Genomic DNA, 14,577 nt, shown 5'->3' with positions numbered 1-14,577 from the left:
CATCCAATAAATAGTGTAGAAATACTGTTATTTTTGAGGATTTTAATGTGATGTCGTAAATAATTTCATTTTTCCTCAGCATTGCATCCGAGCGAAGCCGGGCGGGTCGCTAATAAATTATAAAATCAATTCTAAAATAGTTTTACTTTTAGACCTATTGTTAAAAAATAACTTCCTGGGAAACTTACTGCTAGCCCACAAACTTGCTTAATAACAGCATAAAAATGCGAAGGCAAATTTACGTACACGCCTTACTTATTCTAAATACTGTTAGTCAAAATTACTTATACGCCATTCACTGCATAAACATGCTAAGACATTTTTTTCTTATACGCCTTACTTATTTTAAAAGCTGTAAATAAAAATTACTTATACATAGTCTATTTTTTATTTTCAGTAGTCCAAAATTACTAATAAAATGATACTTTTCAAACTATAGAATGCCAAATTTACTTAAAGTTAATATGTAGTTATTATATAGGAACACAATATTACATATACACCAGTCACGAAAAAAACACCAAAATCTTGTCGTTTAAGAAACTGGAATTGAAAAAAGTCAACTATTTTTAAATTTACGTAAGCGCCAAAAAAGTGCTCGTATCGCAATGCTACCCAGACAGATCGACGCAGAATGAAACGCTGATTCCGAATATACACTTCTCATCAAAAAAATCGAAACACCTTGCAAGTTTACGTTTTGTCAGGATTATCAGAAAAATGTGTACATTTAGGAATAAATGTTAAATGTCGTTTAATAGTGAGTAATATGAGCTTATCAAATCTTAATGTTAATGTTCTAAATTTAAATGAATTTTTCATAGGTTTCGTATTTTGTTAAATGAGTCATTTTTATTCCGTATGGAGTATAAAGGAAATGGATAAAACAACACACGTAAATGAAAAAAAAATCTAAAAAACGTTTATTTAATAACTTGTATTCCCTCTCCGAGCTCTAATTACTGCTTCCATACGGTTCTTCATCGATCGGATGAGAGTCACGATCACATGCTGTGGTATATTGTCCCATTCTTCTTGGATTGCATCTTGCAGCTGGCTAAGTGTTTCTGGGGCAGGATCTCTTGCTCGAATTCGTCTCTTTAATTCATCCCACAGATGTTCAATGGGATTCATGTCCGGGCTTCTTGCTGGCCATTCCATAATAGAGATATCGACTTCGTTAAGATAATCTCGTACGACGCCCGCGGTGTGAGCCCTAGCATTGTCGTGCATGAATATGAAGCCGTTGCCAATAAAATGTGCATAGGGCATCACATGAGGCTCGAGACACTCTTCGACGTACCGATGACAGTTTAGTGCAGGCAGACGTGGCCCAGACACGAAAGCAAGCTCTGTCTTACCGTCGGCGCTGATTCCTTCCCAAACCGTCCACGAACCGCCACTATAGCTGACCTTTTCTTCAATGCAGCATTGTGCATAGCGTTCTCCGTCTCTTCTGTAGACCTTGTTCCTTCCGTCGTTACCATACAGCATAATTTTACACTCATCAGAAAAGAGAACTTTGCTCCACTGTAGGTATGACCAATTTAGGTGCTCACGTGCAAAGTTAAGGCGCGCTCTTCGATGGTCTGCAGTTAATTTCGGCCCATTTGCTGACTTATGCGGTACCAGTCCACGATCCTTCAACCTTCTTCTAATTGTAGAGTCACTTACAGCCACCCTTCGTACAACACGAAGCCGCTGCTGCAGTTGAAAAGCGTTAAGGCGTCGATTTCTTAAAGAAGTTGTTACAATAAATCGATCATCTCGCTCAGAAGTGACCCGATTCCTGCCAGATCCTGAACGGCGCGTGAACAAACCAGTCTCCCGGTAACGTTTATAGACTCTATGAACAGATGACAGGCTTAGATGCAGTCTTGCAGCCACAACACGCTGACTAAGGCCAGAATCCAGCAATGCCACAACTTGGGCGGCTTCTGTGGGCGAAGTATCCATACGTTTTAGAAAAAAAAAACCTTTTTTCAGACGTCCCAAAGTCACAGTATTGAAATAAAAAACAAAAAGTTTAAGGATAGGCGCCAATTTTTAGTTTTTAAACGCTAAATGTACTCCAACCCTAAACACACATTTGTCTCAAAACAGTGATTCATTTCGTTTATAAGATAAACAAATGAAATTCTAATTTTGAATTTAGAATTTTCGCTTATTACTGTAATGGCCAAACTGCCAGCTATACATTTATGTATTTTTTTTCATCGTATGAATTCTTTTTTGTGTTAAATTCGGACAGAAACAATGAAAACGGAAGTGTTTCGATTTTTTTGATGAGAAGTGTATAAAAAACCCAAAATGCCTATTTTGGCGCTTACGTAATTTTGCCTTTCCAGTGACGATATTATACTTTATTCAGATATTAATAAATATTCGTTTAGTGCGCGTGTTTTGTAACAACAAAACACAACAAACTCACTTTTACGTCTTTTTCGACTCAATATGGTTCTCAATTTATATGTCAGAAGGAATAAAATATTTGTTTTACTAGCTATGCAGATTTCAAGAATAGTTGCAGACTAGAAGCGACTATAAATTGAGCGTCACGACGTCAGATGTGGCTGGCAGAGTACTAGAGCAGCTGCGAACTAATATAACTGGCAGTTTGATGTTGCACTGCGATTGACTTTACGGCAGCCATCTTTGAATGTCTAATTGAATTTGGAACTTGGATGTTTAAACTTATACGAAGAACACTGTTCTGGTGGCTGTAAATATAGGTAAGGTAAAAATATCATGTAAAAATTACCCAATACGCTATGTAAGCGCGACGCGACACGACGCGAGATAAAATAAGGTCCTTGGTATACGCGACTACTGAGACATCCGCGAACGCTTGACTCTCACTTTGAGGTCGCAGGTCCGAATCCCAGCACAGGCGTAAACCAATGATTTTCGAACTTGTTTTCACATACACGAGAAATGCGTTTCGAAGCTATGTGATCAAACCTGTATTGGGCTGGTTTCCCCTTCAGGTTGGAAGGTCAGACAGGCAGTCGCTTCTGTAAAAAACCGGACCTGTCAAATCTTCAGGTTAGGTAAGCGTAACCCGTGAAAACGGGATAACGCTAGGGAGATATGAACGACAGCGGTTGCATTAGCATCGTTTCAACATTATTTCTCCGAATTTTCATAGAGTAGCATTTGGTATTGGCAGTGTAGGTAAACAATATATTCCAACGACGTCAGCCACCGCGACCGATATTGCTAGCAGTTTGATAGTTTACCAACACCAGCTGGGTTTGAATATGCATTGCATTTGAATACGGAATCGAATGGCTTTGGTTGGGAGTCACGGGAAGGGTGAGAGTTAGGTCATTGGACCCTGAGGTGTGATTCGAAGTTTGCGACATTTTTCAATGGAAGTTTCTAATTTAGCTACGTTATTTGAAAGTACCTTTGAGGATAATCGGCAAAGCTATATTTTTAGACGGTTAGTAATTAAGTTCGCGTTTTGTGCTTATATATCTATCCTCTTAAGACCGAGATTTCCAGACACAATAGTTAAACAATGGGGTTTGGATTTATAAAGAACATTCGGTCTTAGAGGCTATTGATCGTTCCAAACTTTAGCAAATCATTGCTTTCAGTTTCGAAAGTTCTTACACTTGTAGCCTAGATTGTCCGTTTCAAAATGCTAATTTTCTTCTATCAACTTACTGTGAGAAAGTAAATCTTTTTAGGCTTCCGTACCAAAATGGTAAAAAGGAATCCTAATGGTAAGCGTGTTTCTCTTCGGTCAAAAGTGTTATAATAAGTAATCAATCAATCGTGGGTACTAAAACAAATTAACAACTAAGTTTTCAAACCCGAGAGCTTCTAAAAAGTAAAAACAAATGTTATAACATGCGGACGAGTTTTTTATCGTGTTAGGTTCATTTAGGCTCCATTAGTATGTACCTACATATTTTAAAACGTATGTCGGGCGCCCGGGCGGAACCGACGGCGGCGGGCGGTGAGACCACACAGTTAGTCGTATCTTCTAAACTTTAAAAAAAAACTTTTTTTTTTTAACGCAATAAAAATTGCGTTTATCTGTCTGTGTCGTCAATTGAGAGCCCAGAATTTAGGACTCTTAAATATATAATCGTTTCGATTTGAAATTGCATAACTAACTTATTTGACGGGACTAAAATCTTCTCTTTTAAACTTCTATTTTGTTGTGCCCGAAAGGATCTAGGATGTTAACACTTTCAAGGACTTTAGGAAGGACTTTTCGTCTAATGACGTTCTGATTATAATGTGTCATACTATCTATAATGAACCATCAAATGACCCATGGTCTCCGCCCGTGAAAGGGTTAAACTCATATGTAAATGTAACTTACAAACTTGTACACCATTATAGTATGCAAAAATATTGAATATTGAAACTTATTTGAGACCATAGCTGTCCTTTTTTGTGTCTAAGTAAAAAAACAGGATGAAAGATTAGAATAAATTTAGTCTTGTCATATGTCGTTGAAGCAACATCAATGTAGTGCGTATTTATTAACATGGTATAAGTAAACAACGTAACTATGCTCAATCCTATGAAAAGCCGCAATTGCTAGGCATTTCACGACGTAAGTGTTATATGAGTGTTGGCGAGAGACGCTAATTAGGCATTGTGCTTGGAAAATATAAAATCGACTTTCACGAATCGTTTAATTTATAAACCTATAGACAGTGCCACGGGCGGTAACTAGTGGTGATGCGAACCGATCGGTCCCAAGTTCGATGCCGGCGCCGCAAAGTCGCCGCGAACTCAGAATAAATGCATGCCGATGCCTTTTATTATGAATGTAAAGTCTAGACATTTGCCCGCAGGCTCGATATTGCAGCTTACTTATATTAAATTTTTCATGGCAAACCTACATTTTTAATTACTTTCCACGCTAAAGTTCAGGTCATTGACAGAAGAAATTACAATAAAATCCTCATAATATATTACGTCCGGCCCAAATCACAAAAAAATTAAAACGTATTCTGATTTTATTTTAATTTTGTCAAATAGTCCAAACACTTCCATCAACCCGCAGTGGAGCAGCGTGGTGAAGTATGCTCCATACCCGCTCCGGTTGAATACGGGGAGGCCTTTGCCCAGCAGTGGGACGTATACCTATAGGCTGTTTATGTTACGTTACGTATGTTTGTCAAATAGATTATTCTATAGGATAATTAATAAAAGCGTCTAAGTACTTTATACCAAATTTAGAGATATTAGCGTCCAAACAAAACACCGCTAGGATTCAAGAAATGACTAAAAAAAACTTAAAATATATCGGAAAACAATCAATTTGAGGGAGTAACAAAAAATAATAAAGAAAATTGAATAAAATTCAAGGACTTCCGAGCAATTTGTCTCCGTCGGCTGTCCGGTTTTTATCGCATGGATTACAGAACCTCGGCCAGGTCGTGACCTGAGGCTTGTATCGAAAGGTTGGCTACATTTAGGCTTAGTATCTACCTGTATTAGTTGCCCATCAATACTGTTTTACTAAGTATTTTTAAAGAACGTCTAGGGCCCTGTGCCGAGGTTTTTCTTGCAGCTTCTTTTCCCCGGCTATACAGGTTGTGACAAGCTGCAGTAGTTTTAGGCGGATGAGACGTTCGTTGTGTAAAAATTGACGATTCAAAGTGTAACTATGTTACCTACTGAATAAAGATATTTGTGAATTTTGAATTTATAGTAAAATAAGTATTGTACATAACTTGTACAATGCTTTTTCATAAAGCCTTTGCGAAACTATCGCATTTCCGGACACACGAAAGCAATAAGCGGTACGAGCTAGAGCTGTCTTGCAAAAGGAAATCAGAAATCAGAGTCATTTATTCAGCGTAATTATCATGGATAAACTTGTTGAATTTTGAATTTACGTCATTTCGCAAGGTGTTATGGCTGAGTAGAAGAAATGACAAGAAACTGCAACAGCAACACATCTTTTAAATCAATGAGCGTATACATTACAAGTTATTTAATAACTAGAGGAACACATTTAATACCGACCATTTTTATCAATTTAGGTAAGTAATCATTAATCTTATAATAAGTTTTTTTAGATAAAGTAAGCTTCATATGAGTATTAAATTTATTTTCTGACAAATTTAAAAATACTGCGATACTCATTAGCGTAGTGATGTATCAGTCGAGAATCGGCCGATTGATTCTGTTCTATCTAACAATAGGTACTTATGTAAAAAGTATATCAAGCGAAACAACCAGAGTGTACAAGATTTGTTTACAGTGAGTGTAATAACGTGTGTCAATGCGCATGAAACTTGATTTATTGCAGGTCAGACCAACAATAGGAACGTGGCGTCGATTCGATGAGAAATGCTATTTTCTGGTCAATTGTTACTGCCGACATTCTTTGGTTGTGTTCGATGTAGAGTGCACCGACTTTGTATTTATTCTGTAGTATTATCGTGGGTCCACTAATGAACTCATTACAGTAGTTCACAACACTCACTCATTACAACCAATACAATATATAGTAAATAGTAAGTATATAGTAATAAATTTAAGTAAGCTAGTGTTGTGACAGTCGATATTAGGTCGATCGATTACATGAATTGCCTATATACGTCCCACTGCTGGGCACAGGCCTCCCCTCAATCAACCGGAGGGGGTATGGAGCATACTCCACCACGCTGCTCCACTGCGGGTTGGTAGGTCGATCGATTATTGTCTATTTAATATTAGGTAAGCACTTTCATCTCATGGGAGCATAATTTTAGAGTACAAGTACAAATTAGTTAATGCATTGTATTATAAAATATGAATGTACAACGACACAACAATCAGTTTAAGTTGCAATTTGCCAATCCTACTATGTCCATAAATACATATAGTCACGCCCTTTATCCCTAATGAGGTGGGTAGAGTAAGAGATTAAGCCGATCAATTCTGTGCTAACGATCCATCTACACTGTCTGTATCTACCCGCTGCTGGGTATAGGCCTCCTCTCTATCACGCCATCCTTTCTTTGCAAGTCTCATCCATTGCTTTCCGGCGTACCTCACAATGTCACCCAACTGTGGTCTGCCTCGATATCGCATTCCATCCCTTGGCCACGATTCAGTAACAGCCTTAGTCCATCTGTTGTCTTCCCGTCTTGCCAAGTGTCCTGCCCATCTCCACTTAAGCCTAACGATTCGAATGCCTCTTCTAACACTTAGTATTAAAGTAGCGGGGCGTATCATGTAAACTTCCTTAAACGGCTTAATTTATCAGCATTGGGATGTAACATACGGCCGTCCAAAGGTCTGCCGCCCGCCGCGAAGCCGGCGAATAAATTAACTACAGGGCTGAATTAAGAAACATAACATGCTTGGGCCACAAATTGTAGGGCGCCAAAATTGCTTTTTTTCAAGGATGTAACGGTTATGAGCGTTTATCAAGCGCATAAAACTTCTTGAAGATGGTTTCAGACATTCGAATCATTACCATAGATAAACTTGTCGAAGGTCAATTTAACATTTTTGAATCTACGTCATTTCGCAAGGTGTTATGGCTGAGAGAATGACAAGGAATTGTAAAAGCAGCACATCTTTTAAATCAATGTAGGTATACGTTATAAGTTATTTAATAACTAGAGGGACACCTTGAATACCAGACATTTTTATCATTTAGGTAATCATTAATCTAATAAGCTTTTTACATAATGTAAGCTTCACATGCTTTTTAAATTTATTTATTGACGAATTCAAAATACTGACTGGTATGTTATTGCAAAAATAACAAATAATAGTCACTTATAGGTACTTGATTTGCAAACTAATAGATAAACCTACCTTTTTATTACACATGTTACTAACCCAGAAGTTCGAGAAATTAACTTTAGAACAGAACAAAAACAATCAAAATGCAAGAATCACTACATGTAAACAAAATATTTTTTTAAGTCTTAAATAATGAACTAATTAAGGTCTAAAATTCATCCCTGTGGAGCTCGAGTTAATTGTCGGCACATGAAAGCCTTGAGATTGCAAATAAAAGACGATTTATACAGGAATATAACTGACTCGTAGTCTGACGTACTCAAGTCAAGATAAGATATGGAATCTTTGGAGGTATAAAAAATACCTACAAAATACTTAGCGTAGGATTCTTACATTCAGCGGATCACCCCGGGCATATTTTAATTGCTTCTGAAAATCAATTAAGTATATCCTTCCCCATATTATGACCTGTAGACTAGAAGACATTGACAATGGCATCCATTCAGCCAATCACTTTATTTTATATTAAGTTATACTTGTCATTTTCTTATCCACCGAAAAGGAAGGGGATAGGTGATGCAGAGCTGCTGATGTTAAATCTTTAACATAATCCGTACAAATAAACAAGGTATCTCGCTGGTGTGCAACCAACTTAATTCGGGTAAAATTTCGAAAATATGAAGTTATCTATTTTTTAAGGACTTCAAAAAGGAGGATTTTATGAATTCTAATCAGTGAAATTCCTTGTCAACAGCACCCCAACATACGATATGGCCCCAAACCCGGACAAGCAGTGGATCCTGCGGGTGACGGAGAAGATGAAGCCAATACACCGCCAGTTCACCGACCTGCTCATGACCAAACGACTGCAGACCCTCCAGAGCGTTGACATGGTGAGTTTAGGGATCAGGGGGGGTTAACGGTTTAAGAAATGTATTTCTCCACTTCACAATTCATTTACTAGAGAAATACAAAATACCTTAAATTAAAATTATCTTATTGAGTTAACGGACGGACGCGTAAATGCTATTAGTGGTAAATAATTATTATGATTACAATAACTCAGAAAATCACTATGAGACAAACAAAATGTGCTATTATAAAAACCCAACATTTTAATATTATAATATAAAAGTAAGCGCGCAATGCACACAAATGTCAAATAGCAATATTGCTTTTTTTATACGAATTGCTTTGATGTGGCCTTTTCAACCCGCCTAATTTCTCTTTTCAAAGAATATTAACGCTTAAACACATGCACACGCAACCGGGTAGATGAGCATACGGATTAGGCGGGGGATTTCGTATTTTTTTACAAGCAAAACGCAATACGTAGGCGATAATTTTATTCATAGCAAGATTTTGCCGCAGTCTTAAGATAATACCAGATTACAACGCGCTTTACCGAGTCTAAAACTTAATCTAGAAAGCTCTCCTGATAATGCATTTAAAATTGATTTTATTTCAGGCGGTAGAGCGAGTTTATCAAGAACTGAAAGCACTGGGAGAATTGGATAACACGTATTTAGTGTACACTTCGGACCATGGGTATCATCTTGGGCAGTTTGGTCTTGTCAAAGGCAAAAGCTTTCCATTCGAGTTCGACATCAGAGTGCCATTCCTTGTGCGAGGACCCGGAGTCGAACCTGGAACTGTGTAAGAGTTTTTTTCTTGACTTAAAAATAGATAAAAATGTAGCAAAACCTCTGGTGTGCGTTACCCCAACAAGAAAGTATCTCCTAGAGTTATATGAGTAGAACGTATAGTTGGTGCCTTATCTGCTGTAAATGTGCCCCCACATAAAAAATGTGTGCCCCCTGTCGTTTCGAAAAAAAATCGAAAAAACGATTCTTGCTGGGGTAACGTTTTTCTAGCAGGAAAATTCTAAACGAATGATCGGAGAGAGAAAAACTGTGCATGGCCAGATAGCTTATATGTGTGCCAAAATGTGCCCCCAAAAATAAAATCTGTGCCCCTTCAGATTTTCGAGATATTGCATTTCCTGCTGGAGTAACGTTTTGATGAATAGTATATCTCTAAAACCATTGCATGTGCCCCTGTAGAATAAACATACGCGAGTAGCTCTTAATGTGTGCCCCTTTGTGCCCCAATTAGTGTTGGGTTCTTACCCGGAAAATTCCCGCGTTTTGGGAATTTTCCCAATTCTGAGGGAAAAAACCCGAAAAATTCCCATTTCAAGGGAAAATATTTTTTATCGCATATATTTGTATTAAAAGTAAGGATTTCCAACAAAGACCATTTAAATATAATGTATGCCTACTTATGCCCAATTTATTTTCTGTCGTAGTGTCGTATGAACTCTTAAAAAACTTAAAGGAGATCATCGGATTTCGGCCCAGAAGTCTAAAGTGCCGGCCAAAAAATAATTTTGCTATATTCCGTTAGATCTTATCCGTATGAGCATTTATTACTATGGCACCAAAGCTGTAGGGTAAATATCTTCGGTTTTATTCGATTTTAAAAAACTGTATTTTTCAAACATTTATGGTGAAAATGTAAAGTGCCGGCCAAGTAACAATAATGGTATTTATTATCCTTAGAACTTATTCGTCTGAGCATTTATTACTATGGCACCAAAGCTGTAGGGTCAATATTTTCGGTTTTATTCGAATTAAAAAAAAACTGAATTTTCATACATTTTTGGTGAAAATGTGAAGTGCCGGCCATGGAACAATATTTGTATATCCCGTTAGAACTTATCCATTTGACCATTTATTATTAGGGCACCAAACATCTATGACCATTATTTTGACTTTTGTTGGACTTTACGTTATAGTTTCTGTGTGAAAAGTGCCGGTCAGCAAAAAAACACATGTCAAAGCTATCGAGAAGATACCTGTAAACATTATTCACTATGACAAAAACGTGTATGACCATTAATTAGTTTGGCTTTTGTTGGATTTAAAAAAAAAACTTGAATTTTGTTTCATTTTGTATAATTAAAAATAAAATATAACAGGCGCGTTATTTAAAGGATCGTCAGAATGTTTATTACTATGGCATTAAACGACTATGACCAATATTTTGAAATTAAATCGATTTTTCAAAAATTAAAAAAATGTTTTATCTAGTGATAATGGAACTATCTTGCTAAAGGCGTAATATGGTGGTCGTCTTTTGAAAAATAGGTTTGCGTTTGACCACTATCTTACCTGATGGTGATACACGCTTAAGAAGCTATTTTTTTTAAAGAAAAGTGTAAACAAGGAATAAACAGTGGGGTGATAGAGGTACTATGTTATCGGCCGAGTAGCACCAGGACATTGTGATAGGCATACTTGCAAAGTACAACTACCCGACTCCTGTTTTCCCTAACAGATACTTCAGACGTCATGCCAAAATACGAATTTCGTCACTAGATGGCAAGCTTATCTTTGGAGGGTGGTAACCATTTACGGTCAAGGTGAATCAATACCATAATTCAACCTAAACTTAGGCCGTAACGTTGAGTCGAATGCAAAAACTACAGCCAACATCATATCTAAAATCAGATAGTATTAATATAGAAGTTCACCTAACAACACTCAAAACAAAAACACAAAGTATTTATCTGACTAATAACTAGCCATTGGGAAAGCTCTGCTTGTTGTCATTGTTAAAATGTATAGAAAAAAGTTTTTTTAAAAAGTCCAATAAAAGCCAAAGTCGACATTTGGTAGTATAGTAAAAATACGTTTCAAGTCGTTTACCAAAAGATTTGACTTATTTTGTTTCGCTGGCTGACATTTTCCCATTTGAACCAAAACGGAAAGAGAGACGAATAAAAAGTCAAGATAACGGTCAAAAATGTTTTGCGCCAGATTATTAAATGTTCTAAAGGTCCTTTTTAATCCGCCGTACCGCATTTTTTACCCAAAGCACTTTATTTTCATACAAAATAAATAAGAAATCAAGATTTTTAAAATACACTAAAAGCCAAACTAATGGTCATACAAGTTTGGCGCTATAGAAAAAAATGTTATCAGGCATCTACTCGATACTCTCAACATGATATTTTTGCTGGTCGGCATTTTTCACATTTGAACTAAAACGTAAATTCCAATAAAAGTCAAAATAATGGTCATAGAACTTTGGCGCTATACTAATAAATGTTCTAACGGTCCTTTGTAATACGCCTGTATACCTCTTTTTCCCAACGGACATAATATTATTTTTTACAAAATGTATGAAAAATCGAGATTTTTAAAATCCATTTAAGCCAAACTAATGGTCATACACGTCTGGTGTCATAGTAAAAAATGTTCAGAACAATCTACTCGAAAAGTTTGACACATTTTTTTTCTCTGACCGGCACTTTCAAATTTGGGCCGGCCAAAGTATGGAAAGCCGACGATCTCCTTTGTAATATATTTTGAATGGAATGTTCGATTTTAATAATTCCATGCAAAGATATCTACATATTATAGGATATATAGGATGCTTTTGGCACGAGAGAATGTCATCATCGAGGAGCAACATGGTTTTGTGCATGAAATTGGGAGGCACGAATACCTACAGATATTATTTACTTGGACTATGAACAAGCTTTTGATCGAGTTCCTGTCACACGATTGATTGCTAAATTAGAGCCCTTTGGAATCAGAGGCAATGTCGTGAAGTGGATTGAAGACTTCCTGTCAAATCGCATATTCTCTGTGCGCATCGGAGAATCATACTCTGTTCCCAGAAAAGTCCTCAGCTGTGTGCCGCAGGGATCGGTGTTAGGACCTATTTTATTCAGTATCTACCTTACAGATCTTAAACATGGTATCATGTCTGATATATCACTCTTTGCAGATGACACGAAAATAACGGGGAATCCACTTATTAGCCATAATATAATCCAAGATGATCTCGATAGAGTAATTGCTTGGACCCGAGATTGGCTAATCACATTAAACGTAGACAAATGCACTGTGTTGCATGTTGGCAGTAACCACCCCACGTTGAGTTACACCATTGACTCAAAACCTCTCGAGTGTGTTAAAAACAAAATGACCTTGGCATAACGATAACACATAATCTAAAGTGGGACGAACACATTATTGGAATCACTAAGAAGGATAACTCCCTCTTATACATAATTAGAAAAGCTTTTTATCATATAGATACGGAATTGTTTCTTAGGCTTTACAAAACTTACTTACGTCAGATGGCTGTTAGAACATGGGTTTCAAATATGGAGACTTTACTATAGGAAGGACATTGCACTACTAGAGAGAGTCCAAAGAAGAGCAACAAAGATGGTGACAGTACTGGCTGGCCAGAGTGGACCTTAGCGGGGGCCGCAGGACTCTCACCTCTGGCTTGCCTTCATTGGCCAGCCAGAGTGGGGCGTTAGAGCTATACGCTCGCAGGGTGGAAGTGAAAGATGCATAAGTCGCGAGTTGGTAAGGCGGGTAAACCGCCTCGCAGAAAGCGGTGTACACCTCTTGACAACCAGAGATGCTCACAACCATGTTGCTGCCTTGCCGTCCAGTCGCGTCGGCTAGATAGGTGGCCCAACCAGTGAGTGACGAGTCACCGCCTGCCCAATATATCTCTGTTATTAACATTGGTCGAGCAGGCGCCATAGTCCCCCATAGCCCCAGTATCCCGGTTCACTAACCCCCAACCCAATAGCCCAGTTCCTTTTGTTCCCATAATCTGCAATAGTCCTACACGAACCAGGGATTGTCTTTGGGTGCACTCCCATAGTGCATACAGGGATAATCGCCGGTTGGTGTCACAACACATTTAGAGTAAATTGTCTTAAGGTGTTGGCTTCGGCCCCACGCACGCCTTCCAAAAGTCCGGGACTCCATGACAGACCCGACCCGAGACATGGAAACGAGATAAAAATAATAATAAGATTAAAAATAATTAAATAAAAAATATTTTCCCATGATTCGGGAATTTTTCGGGTGTTTATTTTATTTTCCCATATTTTCCCGATATTTTTTCTTTCCCACCCAATTTTTTCTTTCCCTGCCCATCACTAGCCCCAATTAGATTTTAGAAAATATTTATAGTTTTCAAGTTATCGCGGTTTTATGAAAACCCGAAAAAACATCGCAGCGCCTAAATGAGACAAGGCATAACTTCGCTGAAAACTGTATTCGGTCTTTCTTGACGCTAATAATAACCATACAAAGTTTCAAAAATGTTCATGCATGCGTTTTTGAATAATCTTGCTAAAAGTAAAAACGATGGTGTCATAACTTTGACGGCAAAATACAAGGAACTGGCACAATCCCAGATGTGTAGGTGTAAACCAAAATCTTGTGCCTTTAGTCAAAAATATATGGTGAAAATATTGAGCTTCAAATGTTACGCATTAAGTAAATATAAACAAAAAACCAAAATATGTAAACAACGGCTGGTTATCCGACCAAATCTGAATGACTACTAAAAAGCGACGGATTCATACTTAACGAGGACCTTCTTTATTGGACGTATTATACCTAAGCTGTTGTCCTTACAGTCGCGTTCAAAAGTTTTGAGGGCTAATTAAAAAATATATTAAATGCACCTTGTGACTATATAAATGAAACAGCTTGTTGATGTGGAAATTATTATTTTTATTCCCTTAATTTTAATTCTTAAAGTAATTATTGCATCAAATCACAGATCAGTTTTTCATAGCCTAACATAATTATAATTAGTAAACATCACAAAAAATCACAGATCAATATTAAGTATAAGAATAATATTGTGTAAAAAAATATTAAAAATATTAAAAAAATGGCTCTTATAAATGTACTTAATCATGTGTAAGGTCATAGAAACAGCTATTAAAATATTATCCAATAACAACTTTATTTTATTAGTTATTACTTTTCTACTTCAGTGTACTCAGGCACAACACGTGTGAACCGGTTA

At 37.1% G+C, this 14,577-nt stretch overlaps 1 protein-coding gene across 3 annotated transcripts in view; it reads left to right on the top strand.

The window, feature by feature from the left end:
* The window catches only part of LOC126381878 (extracellular sulfatase SULF-1 homolog), a 145,351-nt gene that overhangs the window by 116,226 nt on the left and 14,548 nt on the right, over positions 1-14,577 (top strand). For all 3 annotated transcript variants that reach the window (XM_050031416.1, XM_050031413.1, XM_050031415.1), the window contains exons 6-7: positions 8,471-8,609; positions 9,185-9,372. In XM_050031416.1, the coding sequence (XP_049887373.1) occupies positions 8,471-8,609; positions 9,185-9,372 (327 nt within the window). The remainder of the gene's footprint in view (positions 1-8,470; positions 8,610-9,184; positions 9,373-14,577) is intronic.

The sequence above is a fragment of the Pectinophora gossypiella genome, chromosome 3, assembly GCF_024362695.1.
Source record: "Pectinophora gossypiella chromosome 3, ilPecGoss1.1, whole genome shotgun sequence".
Taxonomy (NCBI): Eukaryota; Metazoa; Arthropoda; class Insecta; order Lepidoptera; family Gelechiidae; genus Pectinophora; species Pectinophora gossypiella.
Note: the sequence above shows the minus strand (reverse complement) of the source record. Positions and strands in the feature narration are given on the sequence as shown.